We start from the raw sequence: 20,793 nt of genomic DNA on the forward strand, positions 1-20,793 counted from the left end.
TGCTACAGTGTGGAAAGCCAGGTGCTGCCAGGGGTGGTGTGCAGAGATGGCCACCATGGGGATCCTGAGGAGGAAAGGGGAATTCCTTCTAGCACTTTGGAAGCCAGTCTGGCGAAAGAAAAAGACATCTATTCCTTGGTAACAGTCTTGAACAGCTGGATGAGACTTGATGCAAACTCAGAAATTTCATTGAATTGTTCAACACATTCTAATCATTTTTAATAAATTAACTTTTCATTTATCCAGTTCAAGATGAGATTTTCTTTTGCAATTTAAATATCTTAAATCTGGTATTAATAACCTACTTCTTTCTGGCCTGTCCATCCACCAAGTCCCTTTTAGCCAAGCCTCTGCTCCAAACTGTTTTTACAACATAAGCTTTCCCAGTTTGAGTGAAATGAAACTGATTTCTGTAAATTTGAAATTTAAATAATGATGAATAAAAAATAACTATGATAATAGCAATGATAGCAGTTACTATTTAATGAGTGCTTATTATATAGTAGTGATAAGTTCAGGCAGTGGTGTTCAAATTTTGTGACAAATTTACTTTTCAAAACCCAATGTCCACACTACAAATATTAACTAGATTCTTGTAGCATCTCTGGGAGTAGAAAACAAGGATCAGCATTTTTTAAAACTCTCCAGGAATTCTACAAGCACTTAAATTTGAGAACTTCTCTGGTGCTAGTGGTTTGCTAGTGAATTATTTGATTTAACCCTTACAACAATGATATGAAGTATTCATTTTATTATTATTATCTAGTATCTAAGAAATAATGCTCAGTTGTGGATGTGCTGGTAGTGAAGGTAAAGTCTGAGGCTGTAGAGAGCAATATTGCACAGGAACCTGGAAAGTCAGGTCCATGAATCAAGGTAAATTGGAAGTGGTCAAACAGGAGATGAGAAGAGTGAACACTGACATTTTAGGAATCAGTTAACTGAAATGGACAGGAATGGCTAATTTAATTCAGATGACCATTATATCTACTACTATGGGCAAGAATCCTTTAGAAGAAATGGAGTAGCCTTCATAGTCAATGAAGAGTCTGAAATGCAGTACCTGGGTACAATCTCAAAAATGACAGGATGATCTCAGTTCGTTTCCAAGGCAACCCATTAAATATCAGAGTAATCCAACTCTATGCCCCAACCACTAATGCTGAAGAAGCTGAAGTTGAATGGTTCTATGCAAATGTCCTTTTCATCACAGGGGACTGGAATGCAAAAGTAGGAAGTCAAGAGATACCTGGAGTAACAGGCAAGTTTGGCCTTGGAGTACAGAATGAAGCAGGGGAAGGCTAACAAAGTTTTGCCAAGAGAGCACACTGGTCATAGCAAACACCCTCTTCCAACAACACAAGAGAAGACTCCACACATGGACATCATGAGAAGGTCAATACTGAAATCATATTAATTATGTTCTTTACAGCCAAAGATGGGGAAGCTCTATACAGTCAGCAGAAACAAGACTGGGAGCTGACTGTGGATCAGATCATGAACTACTTACTGTAAAATTCAGACTTAAGTTGAAGAAAGTAGGGAAAACCACTAGACCATCAGGTATGACCTAAATCAAATCCCTTACAATTATACAGTGGAAGTGAGAAATAGATTCAACGGATTAGATCTGATAGACAGAGTGCATGAAGAACTATGGAAGGAGGTTTATAACATTATACAGGAGGTGGTGATCAAAACCATCCCCAAGAAAAAGAAATGCAAAAAGGCAAGATGGTTGTCTGAGGAGGCCTTACAAAGAGCTGAGAAAAGAAGAGAAGTGAAAGGCAAAGGAAAAAAGGAAAGATATACCCATTTGAATGCAGAGTTCCAAAGAATAGCAAGAAGGGTAAGAAAGCCTTCCTCAGTGATCAGTGCAAAGAAATAGAGGAAAACAAAAAATGGGAAAGACTAGAGATCTCTTCAAGAAAATTAGAGATACCAAGGGAACATTTCATGCAAAGATGGGCACAATAAAGGACAGAAATGGTATGCATCAACCAGAAGCAGAAGCTATTAAGAAGTGGTGGCAAGAATACACAGAAGAATTATTAAAAGATCTTGATGACCCAGATAACCATGATACTGTGATCACTCACTTAAAGCCAGACATCCTGGAAGGTGAAGTCAAGTGGGCCTTAGGAAGCATCACTAAGAACAAAGCTAGTGGAGGTGATGGAATTCCAGCTGAGCTACTTAAAATCCTAAAATATAATGCTGTTAAGTTGCTGCACTCAACATGCCAGCAAATTTGGAAAGCTCGGCAATGGCCACAGGGCTGGAAAAGGTCAGTTTTCATTCCAATCCCAAAGAAAGTCAATGGCCAAGAATGTTCAAGCTACCGCACAATAGGACTCATTTCACATACTAGCAAAGTAATGCTCAAAATTCTCCAAAACAGGCTTCAACAGTATGTGAACCATGAAATTCTATATGTTCAAGCTAGATTTAGAAAATGTAGAGGAACCAGAGATCAAATTGCCAACACCCATTGTATCATCAAAAAAGCAAGAGAATTTCAGAAGAACATCTACTACTGCTTCATTGACTATGCTAAAGCCTTTGACTGTGTGAATCACAAAAAAACTGTGGAAAATTCTTTAAGAGATGGGAATACCAGACCATCTTATTTGCATCCTGAGAAACCTGTATGTAGGTCAAGAAGCAAGTGTCAGACCAGATATGCAACAATGGACTGTTTCAAAATTGGGAAAGGAGTACGTCAAGGCTGTATATTGTCATCCTGCTTATTTAACTTATATGCAGAATACATCATGTGAAATGCTGGGTTGGATGAAGCAAAAGCTTTAATCAAGATTGCTGGGAGAAATACCAATAACCTCAGATATGCAGATAACACCACCCTTATGGCAGAAAGCAAAGAAAAACTAAAGAGCCTCTTGATGAAGGAGAAAGAGGAGAGTGAAAATTTGCCTCAAACTCAACATTCAAAAAATGAAGATTATGGCATCCAGTCCCATCACTTCCTAGTAAATAGATGGGGAAACAATGGAAACAGTGACAGACTTTATTTTGGGGGGCTCCAAAATCACTGCAGATGGTGACTACAGCCATGAAATTAAAAGACGCTTGCTCCTTGGAAGAAAAGCTATGACCAACCTAGACAGCATATTAAAAAGCAGAGACATTACTTTGCCAACAAAAGTCTGTATAGTCAAAGCTATGGTTTTTCCAGTAGTCATGTATGGATGTGAGAGTTGGACCATAAAGAAGGCTGAGTGCCTAAGAATTGATGCTTTTGAACTTTGGTGCTGGATAAGACTCCTGAGAGTCCCTTGGACTGCAAGGAGATCAAACCAGTCAATCCTAAGGGAAATCAGTTCTGAATGTTCATTGGAAGGACTGATGCTGAAGCTCCAGTGCTTGGGCATCTGATGCAAAGAGCCGACTCATTAGAAAATGCTCTGATTGTGGGAAAGATTGAAGGCAGGAGGAGAATGGAATGACAGAGGACGAGATGGTTGGATGGCATCATTGTCTCAATGGACATGAATTTGAGCAAGCTTCCGGAGATGGTGAAGGATAGGGAAGCCTGGCGTGGTGCAGTCCATGTGGTTGCAAAGAGTTGGACATGACTGAGTGACTGAACAAATACAACAACATGCAAAAAAACTGGCTTTGGAAATGTTAAAGTATATTGAGTTTCTTGAACTCCAGCAAAGAATGTAAAGTAAAAAAAAAATCAAGAATGTGGATTGAAAAAATAGAGAACGCAAACCTAGGTTGAACAAACGTTAAAAGCCAGAGTACTCTGAGGTTGAAATCTGTCCTGAAGGATAGCATTTTAGGATCTAATAGTGGTTTTTCAACCAAGCAGAATACATATCCTAGTGCTGTTCATTTCTCAACATTCAGTAGACATTTATCAAACTGTGTCCATATATGAAATATGTAACTTAAGTAGGCTGTGGACTGCAGTAAAAGAGTCAAACCTAAAAGAAGGTCTCCGTATGCCAGAGGAACTGACTTGAACTCCCAAAGCCTGGAAACAAAAAGGGTCCGATAGAGCGTAGGCAACTGACTTTAGCCAATAATGACCATGAAACTTCAAATTAGGCCAATGAATTTGCATTAAAAGGCAACATTTGTAATTGTTATCAATATAGTTCTTAGAACTAATAGGCCTATGTGAAACCTGTCTAAAATCTTGGGAGAAGAATAAAATGTCTACCCTGAAAACTGAACAATTCTGAATCATCAAGAAAACTGAACAATTCTGAATCATCAACAAAACATTAAAGACAATACACTTGATACAAAAATGAAAGACCAAACTATTGAAATACCATTGTATTCCTAAGTGAGTGAGAGGGTGAGTGAAAGTTGCTCAGTCAAGTCCGACTCTTTGTGACCCTATGGACTATACAGTCCATGGAATTCTCCAGGCTAGAATACTGCAGTAGGTGGTAGCCTTTCTCTTCTCCAGAGGATCTTCCCAACCCAGGGATCAAATACAGGTCTTCTGCATTGCAGGCATATTTCTAAGTGATTGATTCAAATAATGGACCATTTTCAGGTGAAACACAGAAACCTTTCTGAAAATAATTCTGATTTTTCTTTCTTTTCATTTACCACATTTTCCTGTAGGTCATTTTAACCTCTTCAGCAATAAAGCAGTATTTGGCTGTTTGCTCTATGACAAAATTTGCCAGCAACTACCACACTGTTAGGTATCTGAAGATAATCACTCTAGGTGACTTTCCTTGCCACATCTCCACAGCAACAGATAATTTTTGATGTCAAAGTACGTGTTTTGACTTTTAAGGAATAAAACAAAAGTTGCAGGTAGATACTCAAATAGAAAATTGCTGGTTTTATATCAGTTATGGAAGGAGGCGAGTCCCTAAATGGCACCTGTACTTCCCTATTTGCCAACATTCTCTCTGTGCTACAGAAGAAGTCCTTAAAGTATTAAAATTTAAATACGCTAAAGCATAGTTTCCCAGTTTGATAACAAGTCAGTACATCCTGCTTAGTACATCCTGCTTAACAAGTCAGTATATCCTACAAGATAATCTAAAATTTAAAAATATACATAATGTTTTATTCAACATTTTTGGGGGCCACACCACATGACATGTGGAATCTTAGTTCCCTGATCAGGGATCAAGTCTGTGCCCTATTCAGTGGAAGCATGGAGTCTCAATCACCGGACCACCAGGGAAGTCCTATATTCAACATTTTAAAACAATCTCCCAACACTAAATAAATTGCAAACACTGCTTTAGATGTTTCTTCAGTAAGTTTTTCAAACCCAAGTAAGTTGACATTGCACATAACTGATCCCAATGTCTGTGGATGTTCACTAGGAACATTTGCAAAAAGATTTGACACTCTGGCTTCAGGGATGAAATGACTCCAACCACAAAACATTTGAGCTAAAAGATCCTGTTTATCTGTCTAAAAGGTGGGTTCACGTATGCTTATAAGGCTCAGGGAATTTTTCAAATACTTTAAAGCACATTTTGAGCATTTAGAATTACCCAGTAACTTTTGTATAATTTTTTTTTTCAAAAAAAAAAAAAGATCCAAGGGCATAAAGCAAGTCCTATGTCCACTGATTCTATATTTGCTCATTGCTCCCCTCTTTTATCAAAAATGGTACTGTTTGGACATATTGGCTTCTGGAAGGACTGGCTGTTTTATTGCATTTTACAACATCTACAACAGAGAAACTTTTAATTGGGGCAATTAATTGATACCATGACACAGCTCAATAATCAAGGCAGCATCTGGTGTGTATGCCATGCTCCACTTCCTACCTTGGGCGCCTTGGCATGTTTCCCACATCTGGCATCTTTGACAAGGCTGAGATCTAACAGCTCCGTCTCCTGGAAGGCAAAAGTGTGAGATCGTTAAGCATCCACACAGATCTTTTTTCTTTTGTTTCATAGCATTGACATCACTTTAAAAATAATATTATCATGAGACTTGCCTGAAAATTGCCCTGCGATTGAAATATTTTTCTCCTCTTACATGCACTGCCTGTCAATGGAATGGGAATGGAAATGAAAAGACAGCTACCTGCTAGTTCTCAGCTTCATATATCATAATACATTTTGAAAGTATAATGGTTTGGGTCCCCAGTCTATCCTATAAGCCATTCCTAAGTCATGATGAGTCAGGCCTTCCTGTTCCCTTGTTGAAATACAATCCTGAGAGTCACTGAGTGTTTGGAGGATTTGTGAGTGGGGTGAGGGGTTAGCGTGGGGGGTGGAAGGAGGTGCCACCCCCAGCTCACAGCATACCCAGCCCATGTGGCCAAGCTAAAGCGATGGGTATGCCTCCCATACCTGCACCCCAAGCCTTTTGCACACACCGCTTGGGCCTATCTTTTCATTTATTCATTATATATTATTGAATGCCTATAATATTCAAGTTACTCCAGGATACAAGACACATAAGATATGGCAGCTGCTCTGAAGGGACTTGCAAAGTAAAGAAATATATATACACATAAGACAAGGGAGAGTGTCTTAATGCCAACTTTAAAGTTAACTGCTATGACGGAGGGGGGTTAAAAAGAAAAGATTACTTATCCCCTAGAGGCTCAGAAAAAAAATTCTGTGGAGGAGTCATTGAGACTGGAGAAGAGAAGTGAGAAGATAAAGGTCTCCCCCAGCTGGAGGTCCCACATGGGCAAACATTCAGCCAAGAGAGGACCAGAGGTTTGAGCAGAACCTCGAGGCCTCTGTGGCTCTTAGTTGCTCAGAGGAGGAGGACAGCGTGTGGGAAGGAGGAGGACAGCATGTGGGAAGCAGGAGGGAGGGGGAGGGCAAAGGCAGGCATCAGGAGAGAGGGATGGGTGGGGAACTGTGTACACCTACGGCCGATTCATGTTGAGGTTTGACAGCAAACAACGAAATTCCATAAAGTAATCATCCTTCAATTAAAAAACGTAAATTAATTAATTAAAAAAAAAAAGAGTGAGTGAGGAAAAGCCCAAAGGAAGGCACAATGGCAGTGCGGGAGGGGCGCACACGGGTGGCATGCAGAATTCCATTGTGGGCACAGAATATATGAAGAAAAGGGAGAGAGAAGACCAGAAATGGATTTGGGTAAAAGCATAGAAACCCTAAAAGTCTGGCGAGGGACACTGAGCCATGAAGTCTGGGATGTGCACATCACCGAGTTACACAGAGAACTCTGCCACCAGCCAGATGAGACTGGTGCAGTGAGCAGAGACATCCAAGCTGTTTGCTAGACAAGGAGCCATTGGGGTGCAGGCCTCTGAGCCCCTTATCCCAGTGGAAGGTGTTGCACCCTCACAGGAGGGGCGATAATTTCTCATAGGCCCCAACTTTTACAAGGACCAGCACCTGGGATTCCCAACCAATCCCTTCAAACAGCCATTCCCAACTCCAAACATTTGGTGCAAAATGGTCTGATTATTTTCCTGAGTCTAAGGTTGATTTCTTGATTTCAGGACAATAAGGGTCAAAGATGTGATGGACTGGGGTGCAAACCCCACAGCAGGTCCAACAGAACCCCGGGCCCTGCACAGCTCTCCACAAGCAGAAGGGAGCACAGCAAACAATGCCTTTTCTTCTTTTGCTCACACTGGCCTTCACAATTTGCTTTCCATTTTAGTGAATTCCTTAACCCATTACTGTGCGTGACTCTGTGGAAACCCTCCCAAAACCTGGTGTGTGACAGATAGCAAAACCAACAAGGATCTTGCAGGATGGGGTAGTGGGCATCATGCTTCCCCCAAGGATGCACTGTCCACAGTATCGAAGGTCACCTGGTGAAAGTTAGGAACAAACAGCTATCAAATGTGGGACTTAAGACTTCACCCAGGCAAAGGCATACAAAGGATTCAGGAGATAGGAGGTGGGGCATCTGGCCCAGGTTTCTTCATCTTCATGGCAACAGCAGCCAAAACATTTACTCAAAGAGGAGAAACAGGAAGAAAACCTAGCTTGAAGAAACTGAATCTAAAAGACAAGAACTGAGTGGAATGTTGAGAGACAGAGACCAGATGAAGGTCAAGGTGTTAGGAATAAAGAAGACAGAGGATGAGATGGTTGGATGGCGTCACCAACTCGATGGACATGAGTTTGAGCAAGCTCTGAGAGTTGGTGATGGACAGGGAGGCCTGGCATGCTGCAGTCCATGGGGTCGCAAAGAGTCAGACACGACCAAGGGACTGAACTGAACTGAACTGATGATAGGAGGTAGAACTGACTAAAGTAAAGAGAGAAGGCATTGACAGCTCTAGGGATTCCAGCTTCCTCACTGGGACTCGGAAGTTTGGGCAAAATGACAGTGCATAGAGGAGACGCTGGTTTGAGGACTTTATCCATTTGGAAATGCCCGTCATTAATTCACAGAAGCATTATTTATTGAATGCTGCAATGTATCAGGTACAGACTAGATACTGAGGAATGACACCTCAAAATATAAAGAGACACTCATGCACAAAGCTAATGATTATACTCTAAAGGAGACATTTCAAAGTGCACTGCAGACATGGACCACAAAGGGCTATGGCACCTTTTCAGCCAACACATAAGGATGAAAAGGAGTTTGCCAGCCTTATAATTCTGTGTTTTGTGGGAAGGGCTCCAGGGAGAGGAAACAGCAGTTGCAAATGCAAAAGGCAGGAGTCCTGAGCAGAAAACAAGTCACTCTGGATAGAGCAGAAGTGCATGGAGAGTTACCAATCACTTCCGAACTTAGCAGTTGCTACCTGCATGTTCTCTTTGTAATTATTCATAAAATACTGACATGTTTTTCAGGCTTTTTTCCCCATAAATGTAGCATCATATTTTATATATATATATATGTATGCAGAATAAAAATCATACACAAATACATGGTACATTTATCTAATTGCACACTAACGTCTTCTATTCAAGGAAATTCCTCCTAGTTGAATAAACAATAGACTTAACTTTACTTATTTGTTTTACAGACAAAGCCCAAATTGAGTTCACAAAGAAATAGACCTTACCAGGCATCATTCTATAGACTTTTCTATTACAGATAATGAACACTGTTTTCTGCTTTCAGCTCAAGAGGAAACATTCATTTCCCAAGTCACAGAGGGGTAGTTAACATTCATTTTGATACCACAACTAAGAAACTTCTCTGCAGCGTGTGTAAAATTGTGCGTGCAGGAAAACCACCACAGGGCACTCTGAGCATGGGTAATGTGGTATGCGAAAGACCCTGGTGGAAATCTATCCACAGACTCATTGGGCTAGGAAGACATGATTAAAATAGTCTCCCACTTCTATTAACATGCAACAGCCACCCCTCGGGGATTTAACTACATCCTATTTGCACTCCACTAAAAAGAAAATGAGGAACACAATGGAGGGACTGCAAAAATGTTACTTGTGTCATTAAAACTCTTTCTGGGTTAATTTTCTAGTGTTCATAGTTTTAACAACCCACTTTCATGATGAGAAAGCAAGGAAATGGCCCCTTTCTCAACTCATTTTAGAGTGACCATTTTCCAGGTCTATTTCTTTATTATTTTCTTTAAGAGAGGGAGGCTCCATGATTTTTAATACTTGGGTTTGAGGAAGGGCCCTAAAATGAACTAGCCATGTATTTGTGCAATCATCAGACCACAGTGAGCATCAACTGTATCATCTATACAATGAGTATGATACTATTTGCTTCATCAGTGGTTCTCAAAGACTACATTGGAGTCACCTAGAACACTTGTAAAACATAGACCAGTTGAGCACCATTCATCAGCATTTCTAGTTCAGCAGCACTTAGGTACACCTAAAAATCCACATCTCTATCATGCTCTCTCCTGTGATGCTGTTCCATGGACCATAATGAAAAATGCTGATATACTAATTCACAGAATTGCTATTAAAAGGCTTTTTAGGTGAACATGAGAGATAAAACTATGCATTATATGTTATATTATGTTACATGAAAAATTTAAAATGGTCACTTCTTTATATACAGAATGGGCAAATAAGAATTTACATCTATTAAAAGCAAAAGTGTGACTAATGGTGAATAACTTAGGCTCAGATTTTATTTATTGAAGATAAACTATTGAATGACAAAAGCCACTAACTTCTATTCTAATGTGTCCTTACCGTTAGATTTTACTCCATAGATCAAATGTCCCTGTTTGTAAATTTAAGCAATCATTGATTTTTGATGAAAATTGCTACACTACACAACTTTTGTGTTACACTTTGTAACATTAAAGACATTTAGCAAAGTAAAAGAAGAAAATGTGTCCTTCTCTCTCACCTCTAAGCCCACCCAACAAGGAAAGAGGGTTGGGGTGCCCAAAGACCTGTGATCTACCTGCAACAGTAAATGAAGAATGAACTAATAGACCCCCTTTTATTTCCAAGGCACACAATGGCCTCTGCAGAGCTTAGAGATCACATTCCTAGCACCCCCGGTACATACACTGACATATGGACAAACGTGCCTTCTCTCTAGGTCAGTATGGACAAAAGTCAATTAACAGTAATCAATGATTTATTTTTGATACTTTGAATGAGTGATGAGAAAACCGAGACAGAAAAGCTAGGAGAAGACCAAACTGTCTCTGATGTTTACTATTCAGCAAAAGGACTTCAATTCATCAGCCACCAACACACTGTGAGGTAGATGAGTCATGAAATGTACTGCAAACTCAGGAAAAGAATGCAATTTAAAACTCAGCCCTCTTCCAGAATACCAATTTCTATGCATTGCCACCAAATTCTATTAGTCATCAAATACAATAATGTGCTTCAAGTTCACACAATATATAATCAGAGCAGCAATTACAGTCATAAACATTACACAGGGAAGATATTAATGGCTGGGTATGTATACTTCCCCATGTGTTATATTCATTAAGTTGTTCAACCTTGATTTACCAAAAGTAGAAGACATTAATATGTTTTATTGGCTGCCAACCCCCTAAAATGTCCAATGTTTAAATAAAGCAACTTGAGCATCATTTAATGAAGTGTTTTAATTTAAAGAGAAGCAGATAAAATAGACTCTGTGTTCTTTAACTTGATTTCACTCCTGAGGGAGTGAAAATCTGTTTAGCATACCTCTCAACAAAAAATCCCCCACACCCACCTTCACCTGGTCTCTCGCTTTCTTTGCTCCCTAGCCTCAGTTGTCTTTCCCCCCACAGTCTGAACTGGAGCCTCAGTGCAGGAAACACACAAGGAAATGAGACGCCCAGGTCACCAAGACCAGCCACAGCAGAGGAAAGAGAAAGATGACACATCTGGATTTCTTTATTTAAAAAATTCTTGGTTTAATATCGTGCAAATTTCATAGAACTAGAAGGCAGAACACTTAAGCTGTGAATCTGTGTACTATTAAGTCAGTTACTATAGATGCCTGTTCTTGAATCCTTGTGTGTCAAACAGAGACGCCAGTGCTATCAATACCTTTCTCAGTGGGCTGTTGTTTAATCTACTGAGATATTAAACTGAGATCTTCACTTAGCTAGCAGGGACTCCTGCATCCACATAAATTCTTATGCTGGCAATAGTTGCCATGCCAAGTGAAAGGGAAGAGACCCCAGGAGAAAAGCCAGTAAAGTGTAAGTAAAGCACCTAGAAGAAAAGCACAGAAAGCAAACAAGAAAACAAACAAAAATGAAAATCTAGTACTTGAGATATTTCGTTATACGTTGAGTCAACTTGGAAAGGAAGTTGGTTTTACTTTCAGTGTCACAGTTAAATGCAAAATAAAATTAATATTTGAAATGGAGAACATGTGAACTAGCATGTCTTATGAATTGTATTATAAGTATTGACATAGTTTTTAGCCAATCAAATAAAACTGAAAAATTATTGAATAAGACAAAAGGAACCAAAATCAAGTAATATAATTAATATGACAACAATAATAATAATTTTAACTAGTAATAGAGAACTGACAATGTGCCAAGAATTGTAAGGAAATTTGTACATATTATCTCATTAGTCTTGACTGCACCACTGTAACATCAGTATCATGTTCCTCTACTTTGAAGACGGGAGAACTAACGTAAACCTTCAGTGACTATTGCTCATCAGTTGAATAACTGCATCACGAATCTCAACTTTTGGCCCACCTGTAGCGAGCCGAATTCCAAGCTGACCACCAGGACTCCTGCCCCTGACATCTATGCCTCTGTGAAAACCTCTCCCACTGACTGTGGTCAGGATCTACAACTTGCTTCAAGGCAACAGAATACAGCAAAGGCTATTCTTCCCTCCCACAATTATGTTACCTTATGGGGCAAATGTGAAGGAATCTTGCAGGTGTCATGAAATCTCTGAACAGATTACTTAAATTTAACTAAAACAAAGACATCCTGGGTGAGTCCTTCAGGAGTGACCGGCAGTGATAGACTCGAAGCAGTAGAGATGCTCACGTGCTGGCTCTGTCCTGTATTGTCTCTGGAAAGGGACGGCCTCTAAGAGCTAAGGGCCTCAGTCCTATGGTGACAAAGAACCACAGAACTTTGTCAGCTGTGGCAACAGCATGAATGAGTTTGGTAAAGGAACTCTAGCTCCAAATGGAAACACAGCCCAGTAGACACTTTTATTGCAGCCTGTGAGACCCTAAGCAGATGAGACCCTGACCCACTTGAAACTTTGAGATAATATTAATAAATGTGGGTTGCTTCAAGCCACTAAGTTTGTGGTCATTTGCTATGCAGCAGTGGATAACTAATACACTATCCCATTGTTTCCACGTTCTAAGGCATTTAATTAAAATGTAAATGACTTTACATATCTTGGCACTCTCCCCAGCATAAAAATGACTGTAAAGCTGTCACCTTTCTTAATACATCCAACAGGAAACAATGACTGTAATGTAACCATAGACTTCTGGTACTGGAGGAGATCACAGGTGAGGAAACTGAGTTCCAGAGAAAAATATATCCATTGCCAAAGATCACTGAGACTGAATACAGGATAGGAAAAGAATTCATTTTCCCCCAGACCTAGTTTTTTTCATTAAATAAATCTTTTTCAGTATTAAAAAATAGCAGGAATATTAACAGAATAATACAAGTAGAAAATGAACATGTGTCGTTATTCATGTACAAAAAAAGAATCATGATAAATATAATGTAACAGAAGTTTAAAGAGGTTGTGAAACTAGGTCACAATATGTGAAGTATATTGGCAAATACCTATTTAACTTTTCCTTTGTACATAACCGGAGAGATAGTTCAGCCCCTTGTTATGCAACAGCCAAATTTCCTCCTTCTAACTTCCTTCTTCAACTCTCTGAAAAACTTTGATATATTCATCTAATAATAAAAAAGCTGCTTAAGTTGAAAGTTAATGCAACTGAACATAAAATTTTATCCATAGCACCAAACCTTTTATTAAGATATAACATTAATAAAACTTAATTCTAACAGCATACACGTTTATAACTCCATGCGTATAAGACTATGGGAGAAAAGAGAGCTAGAGTATATCATATTAGGAAATATATCTTAGCAATTTTTAAAAATAATGAATGAAAAACTGAAGAGACTTAAATGGATAGTAACCGGATTTACTTTAAACTTATTTGATTATCATTTTAAAGACTGAGAAAAAGACTGTAATCAACAGGGAAAATCTATACATATACTAAAGATATATTCAGGAGTATAATGAAAGTTTACAAAAATATGTTTTATTTTCCTAGCTCATATCTATTAACAGGCATCCCTAGGAGGGATTCATGGCATTTTTATGGACAAATAATGATATTGCATTGGCTAAAGACTCAGGGATTTTTTAAAATTGTATTACGGTAATAAAGATTGCATTGTGAAATTTTTCTATTATGCCTTTTCTCAGCAAAAGTCCTAATTTCAGGCTAATCAGATGAACTAGAAACAGCATTTATCATTCGGCAAATAGTTACATAAATGTAGAAAACTATCTCTATGGATATTTAGGTGAGCATAAATCCAATCTCCATAAAATGTCTCTTAAAAAGAAATATGGAAGTGATATAGATTAATCAGGCAAACAAGCTGTTTCCACTTGAAAAGTCCAGACAATTTAAACATAGTCAGATTTTCCCCTTAAATCATTTAAAATGTTACCTCTGGTCTACACCTATTTCCCTATGGCTGAACAGCCAGCCAAGCTTTTTTATCTGGTAGTTCAAGTTGCTTCTAGTCTCTTAATCTTACCCTACTAGAATATTTGAGTATACCATTTATCTGCTTCCATGACTTAAACTCTTTCATTTCCCTGAACCAGTAGTTCTTAAAATGTGGTTCCTGGACCAGAAGGATCAGCATCAACATCACATTGGAATATGTGCAAAATGCAAATTCTAAGGTCCCACCCTAGACCTACTGAATCTGAACCTCTGAGGTGGGGCCGAGAAACCTGTATTTTAATTAAGCTTTGGGGTGATTCAGAAGCAATCTTAAGTTTGAGAACCTCTGTCCTAGATATTAAATGGAGACAACAGCTGCCCATAGAGAAGGCTACTTCACCAGGGCTAGAACTTGTAAAACATTCTGTAGAATGCTGGACAAATTGCCTATATCCATGTAATATGAAATAACTGCATGAGAGTCCCAAAAGCAATGAGAGAACTGATAATAAGACTGTTTGAGAAAAGTCTTCAGACTACTGAGTTTATCAGTAGCATCAATATCATTATAGATTAAAGCAGTGATTTCCTTATCGTGCCCTAGAGCCTGGACAAAGTCAAGGACAGGTTCTAAACATGCTTGGCCTATTGCCAGATGTTGTGATTCAGCCCTGTAGCCGGGTTGGTAACTGAGGTACTTCCTTTTCTTTTCAATCACACAGTCATGGCGTATATGATGACTTTTAAATTTTCTGAAGTATACAAAAATGTCATTTGTCCTTGCTTTCCCTAGGAGTCACACTGTATTAACAATATCTAACCAGATAGTCTCATTTTTTTCTGCCTCAGCTATTCATCCCAACACATTATCACAAATGTTTCTTTCCAAAAGTTTGCTTTTATCTTGCCATGACTCTCCCAGTGTTCTGGCAACCACACATTTGTTTTTTTGATTTAATAAAATTTTTATGGCTTCATGAAGGACATTCTAAAGCTTTTTTAAACCTGTGATTCATGGAAATTAAACAACACACTTTTGAGCAACAATTTAATCAAAGAGGAAATCAAGTGAAGATAGACAATATCTTAAAACAAACAGAAGGAAAACACAATATATCAGGAGGTATGGGATGTGGGAAAAGCAACAACCCTAGGGTTTTGATGATCTTTTAATCTCACGTGACACCCTGAACATGCAAGGAGTTAATGTAGCTTCTAAAATGAGATATTTGAAGTTGACAAGTATACAATAGCATGTCATTTTCTTTTCAAAGAAGACTTCCTTCTTAAGATCACTTTTCATTTTGTGGCAAGACAAAAGGAAGCCAACAAAGCTCTTTCCAATGTTCATGTGTAGGGATAAGGACTGGATATGTCCTTATGAAGAGTAACATGAAGAGTAACATGCTTAATGAATTGTCCCTAGAAGAAGAATAGTCACTGAGTCAGTGAACACATCATTCCTAAGGTTTTGACTGTGTGCTCTAATTTCATCAGAGGTAAACTCGTTTTTATTTGACTGTTGATCAATCTAATGCAAGTACACATAAAGAAGCCAGCTATTCATATCAAGAACTGTAAATAACAGAAAAAGTTCACTAAATCCAGGGTCATTTTCCACTTACCAGGAAATTCTAGTAAACTTCCTGTAGGAAACTTGATTGATGCCCACCCTGATGCTTGCCAGTTCCCCTTACTGGGGACACCATTCCCCAGTGCCTGCATGAGTCTCTCCTTAAGCACTGACCTTGACTGTCTTTGGGCTCCTGGAGCACTTGATCCACTTGTTCAGAGACTTGGAAGAGCCTGGGAGCCATTGCAGCAGAGGGCAAGAGCTCAGGAGGGACGGATGCATCACAGCCCAGCCACCTTGCCTTGGGGTGGAGCATATTCCCAGGCCAAGGCCGGGACTGCTCCCAAAGCTCCCCTTGGGTCGGCGTCTGCTCTTTCACTGTCCTGTTTCCCTCTCTCTTCCTGTTGTCTCGGGGAGGCCCTATCTTAAAAAATCTCTTGCTCACTACCACTTGTATTTGGGTCTGTTTGGAGAACATGATCCAAATTGGCTATCATTTGTGAATAATCAACTTAGAAATTAATGTTAAACTCAAAAGCATTCTGATTCATGTGCATACAAATTGTTAAATCACATTTTTATATTTATTATTGTCTTTGGCTTTTGATATATTCTGTGTACTTTTGGAATTCTTAAATTTTCTTTGAAAACAGGCTGAACTATCATGATACATCTACTGAAATGAGCATTTTTTGAAACAGTGAGTTCTTGGTCACTGTACAGTGTATTTTATCTTGTATCACCCTTAATCCAGTGTTAAAATATTTTGATTATTTCCTGGAAATAGCTATATGAGTATATATCTTCTAATCTAATGTGTAAATAGTTTTCTCTTTTTCCTAGTGAGAAAAAGATTATAAAAAACATCAGCTTACCTAATTTCCAAACTAGAGTTCCCTTTTGTCATATTTAGGGCTGAAAATAAATATGTTCATACCCACTATATTTTAGGTCATTTTCTTTTTGATAAAGATTTATTCTATTTTCAACTACCTACTCTGGTTTCCTTTCTTTAAAAACTATATCCCTAGGGAGAACATACAAACTTTACTCCAAAGGTGAATAAAAATAATTCATTTCATGATTTTATCAAAACTTTAAATGTGAATAAAGATGACTTTTTAAAAAACATTTCTATGAACAACATCACTTTTCTAGGTATTTTTCACAAATCCTATTATTTTGATATTACTACTTCTCTATAAATGGTGAGGGAGTAAATGAAAAGCAAGCACAGTAAGACCTAGTGTGGGACAGATCTGAAAGACGATGTAGGGGAGACTGTGAAACTGAAAGCTTGCAGCTCTTGAGGGGAGACCCTATAGGAAGAGGGGAAAGAAAAGACCTGACCACCATTAAGGGGTCAGACAAGGATAAAGATCAAGAAGAAGGCAAGTGGCTGCATGAAGTTTATCCAACAGGAATTTGGGGATAACATGGAGATAGCACAGATTTAGAAGAGAGAGATAAAATTGGGATTTACACATTTGTAGGAATCAGACTTTAGTGGCTAACATGGAAAGGAGGGAATTCTATTAAACAAAAGGTAATGAACTCTGAAAGGTCATTAAACATTAAAATGTTTTAAGGAGGGATTATAGAACTTTAAATTACCAGAGTAACATGTGGACAGAATTGGGAGGTGGGAAGTAGGCTACTTGTTCAAAGGAAGCTTGAGTAAATGAACTTGCTGAACCTTTTCAGCTTGGAGCAACACACCTATATCCTCCACATTTGCACTCCGTAACATAAAAGAGGTACTCCTTCCTACTTTGTAAAATTTCTTTCACAAGGCCTAATGTTTACTCCAATTACAGCTTCCGAACAGCAGGTAGAAACAAGACAGAATGAAAATTAACAGAAGATACTGTCTTTTTCGAACCCATCCTTGTCTTGACCTTTACATGAAATTCATGTGACGTTTCATCTCAGGAGATCAGATATGCTGGGGTCAGCTCCCAGGCTGGCCATTACTGGGCAGAGTCACAGCAGAATGGGCAAACCCAAGACTAAGATCGGGAAGGAGGAAAGAAGCAGGGGTCCCAGGACAAGCTCTCTGAGTGATGACAGTTGACAGCAAGTTTGCCAACATGACTCCCTGAAAACTGACTCTGAGGCATGGAGGGGCACTGGATCCTGGGTTTCTGTCCATGCTTAGGCATGAACTCCCCCTCCTCAAGGCAGAACACTCTGAATACACAGAGGAAGTGTAGAGTCGTGCCAAGAAAAACAACCATAAAAACCCTTCCTGGGATAACTTTTCTGAAATGTTAAATCAGGTGATAAAAGAAGAAGCAAGGGAGAATGGAATAGATCCCAAATAAAACTGGCAAAAGGCAGGGCAGAATTTCTTTGTATCCTTTCCTTCCTTCAAATCAAGACATTTTCCTTGCTAATGCCTCTTTTGTAAATATAATTGAGAGAAAATAATTACATAAAATTTTTCATTTTTTTATGAAAGAAAAAAGAAGAAATATTCTGATTGTCCTTGGCTGCTTGAATATTACCTTCCTGGTGTGTAAATTGTCTTTTTGTTCCAGATCATCTCCTTAAAGAATCACATGTGATCGTCATCACTGGTCACCTTTTGAAGAGAGTCCTATATGCTGACTCTAGGCAGGTTCCATACTTAAAAAAGCAACCCAATGTAATTCTTATTCTGTCATTCCACAGTTTTTCATGTTAGGTTAAACTACTCTATTCTCTAGAGTATAGAACAATTGAATTTTATAATCTTCTATGCATGCATGCTAAGTCACTTCAGTCATATCTAACTCTTTGCAACCCCATGGAATATAACCTGCCAGGCTCCTCTGTCCATGGGATTCTCCAGACAAGAATACTGGAGTGGGATGTCGTACCCTCCTCCAGGGGACCTTCCTGACCCAGGGGTCCAACCAACCTCATGTCTCCTGCATTGACAGGCAGGTTCTTTCCCACAAGCACCACCTGGACCAGGTTCAATGCCCCTGAGTATATGATTTTCCAAATAAATAACTTATGAATCCTTAACAGAACTGTTGAACATCCAAAGAATAGAGCTCTTTTTCTTTTTTCATTATTGTACAATAGATTTATTCTTGCTTAGGTGAAAGTAAGCCTTAAAAATAAATTTTCTTCAGAATTACTTAAGAAAGTAAATGCCTAGGAGAAAATTCTTAAATCTGTATAGCTCAGACCCTGGACTCATGCTTATTGAAAATATTCTACCTTGCTTGTTCATAAAATTTGCATAATTTTCTGATTATTCTGCTTAATGTCTGAGCAACTTACTAACCTGTACTTTGGCCCAATCACTCTTACAGTTTTAATAACCAATTTGTCTCCTTTTTGGCCCAATAATAAAAATATATTGTGTTTCCCAACCTAGCTTATTTGGGTTTTCAATTTTAAGTCAGATAAATCACACTTGTTCTATGTGGGTCAGTCAAAATTAAGTACAGAAGTCTCCATGTACTGAATTTGGTACTGTTCTACCTTACGATTATGGAATTAAATTAACTTGAGTCTTAAGCACTGTATGTCTTTCGGCATTATTACTATTATTATTTTTAGTACAAAAGCTGGGACATATCAAATATTCCAACCTTAAAGAAACTGCATAAATTCAATAACTTTATCACTCCCTCTTTGGTATTACTTGATAGAAAGATCATTTTTCTCAAAGTACTGTCCCTAGGCCAGCAGCAGCAGCAGGACCACTTGGGAACTTGCTAGAAAAGGAAATCTGTGGGTCCCATCCCAGACTCACTGAAGAGGAAACTCCGGCAGCGGGATCCAGAAATCTATGTTCTAACAAACCCTCCAGATGATCCTGATATACTCTCAAGTTTTAGAAACACTGACATGGACACACATAAATTGGAAACAAATAGCATGTGGATATGACAGGCTTTCTCGCTTGTAATTTCCTCACGTATAAAAGCTCATATTCAAATTAAAGTGCACAGAAAAAGTACCTCACCTTCTTTAAAGAAAATCATTGATGTTAATAATGATCAGATGCGATTTTAAAATAAAAATATGTGAGTAATCGAAAATTGAGATGCCAAGGAAGAGAGGAAGCGAGAGAGAGAGAGAAGGAAGAGAATCTACCAGTGCAAGCACAAAGGCAAGTATGTTACAGACATGACAGTCCTCATTTATCTCATATTCATTCTGCAAGCCTGTATGAAAAAAAGAAAAATACAGCATGAAGAGGTTCTTTGTTACATAAAATATCATTTGATGCTTAGACTGGAGTGAGTGATTTCCTTAAGATTATTTTAGTAATATGAAAGCATTCCGAAGAGCTGTAACAACACTTTCTGATAGAATTATTATTAAGTCATTTACAGGGCACAGAACTAAAGGGTTAACTGGACCATGCCACTTGGCGATTTCTGAAGGACTGTGTTCTCATAGCACTGACTACTCCCTGTACCCAGGTGGGTAGGCTCCTGAAGATCAGCATTAATGGGCAGAGCAGGCTCTATGGCAGCATGGATAACTGTCCACTGAAAGTCTGCACTTTGACTTACAAATTGCAAGGAATTGCAGAAATTTCACCATCTAATCATAAATCACATTTTGGAGCATCCTTTTAATTTAAGGAGGGTCACATGAGTAGTTTTCATAAGCAGAACATAAATGGAAGGGATGAGGATCATTTCTGAACCTTTCGTCCCCCTTCTTACATTACACAGAGGTCAAAGAGATCCCAAGAGATACTGGAACCACAAGATCAAATACAGCCTATGTCCCTGGATCATCGATAGAGAATAGGCATCCTTAGACCAGATATACTGACACTGAACTCTGAAGTGAATGAGAAACAGTTGAATACTTACATTAATACTTTGACATTCTAGATTTTATCTTTTATAATAGTACCCAAACATCCACCCAAAGATGGAGAAGCTCTATACAGTCAGCAAAAACAAGACCGGGAGCTGACTATGGCTCAGATCATGAACTCCTCACTGCCAAATTCAGACTTAAACTGAAGAGAGTAGGGAAAACCACTAGACCATTCAGGTATGACCTAAATCAAATCACTTATGATTATACAGTGGCAGTGACAAATAGAGTCAAGGGATTAGATCTGATAAACAGAGTGGCTGAAAAATTATTGATGGAAGCTCATGACATTGTATAGGAGGCAGTGATCAAGACCA

At 38.7% G+C, this 20,793-nt stretch overlaps 1 protein-coding gene across 1 annotated transcript in view; it reads right to left on the reverse strand.

Annotated features, from left to right (window-relative positions):
• PLCB1 (phospholipase C beta 1) overlaps window positions 1–20,793 on the reverse strand; it is an 859,183-nt gene that overhangs the window by 574,722 nt on the left and 263,668 nt on the right. The window contains exon 3 of the mRNA XM_081559124.1: window positions 5,784–5,852. Within this exon, the coding sequence (XP_081415250.1) occupies window positions 5,784–5,852 (69 nt within the window). The remainder of the gene's footprint in view (window positions 1–5,783; window positions 5,853–20,793) is intronic.

The sequence above is a fragment of the Giraffa tippelskirchi genome, chromosome 13 (genome assembly GCF_054371585.1).
Source record: "Giraffa tippelskirchi isolate mGirTip1 chromosome 13, T2T-mGirTip1v1.2.pri, whole genome shotgun sequence".
Lineage (NCBI taxonomy): Eukaryota > Metazoa > Chordata > Mammalia > Artiodactyla > Giraffidae > Giraffa > Giraffa tippelskirchi.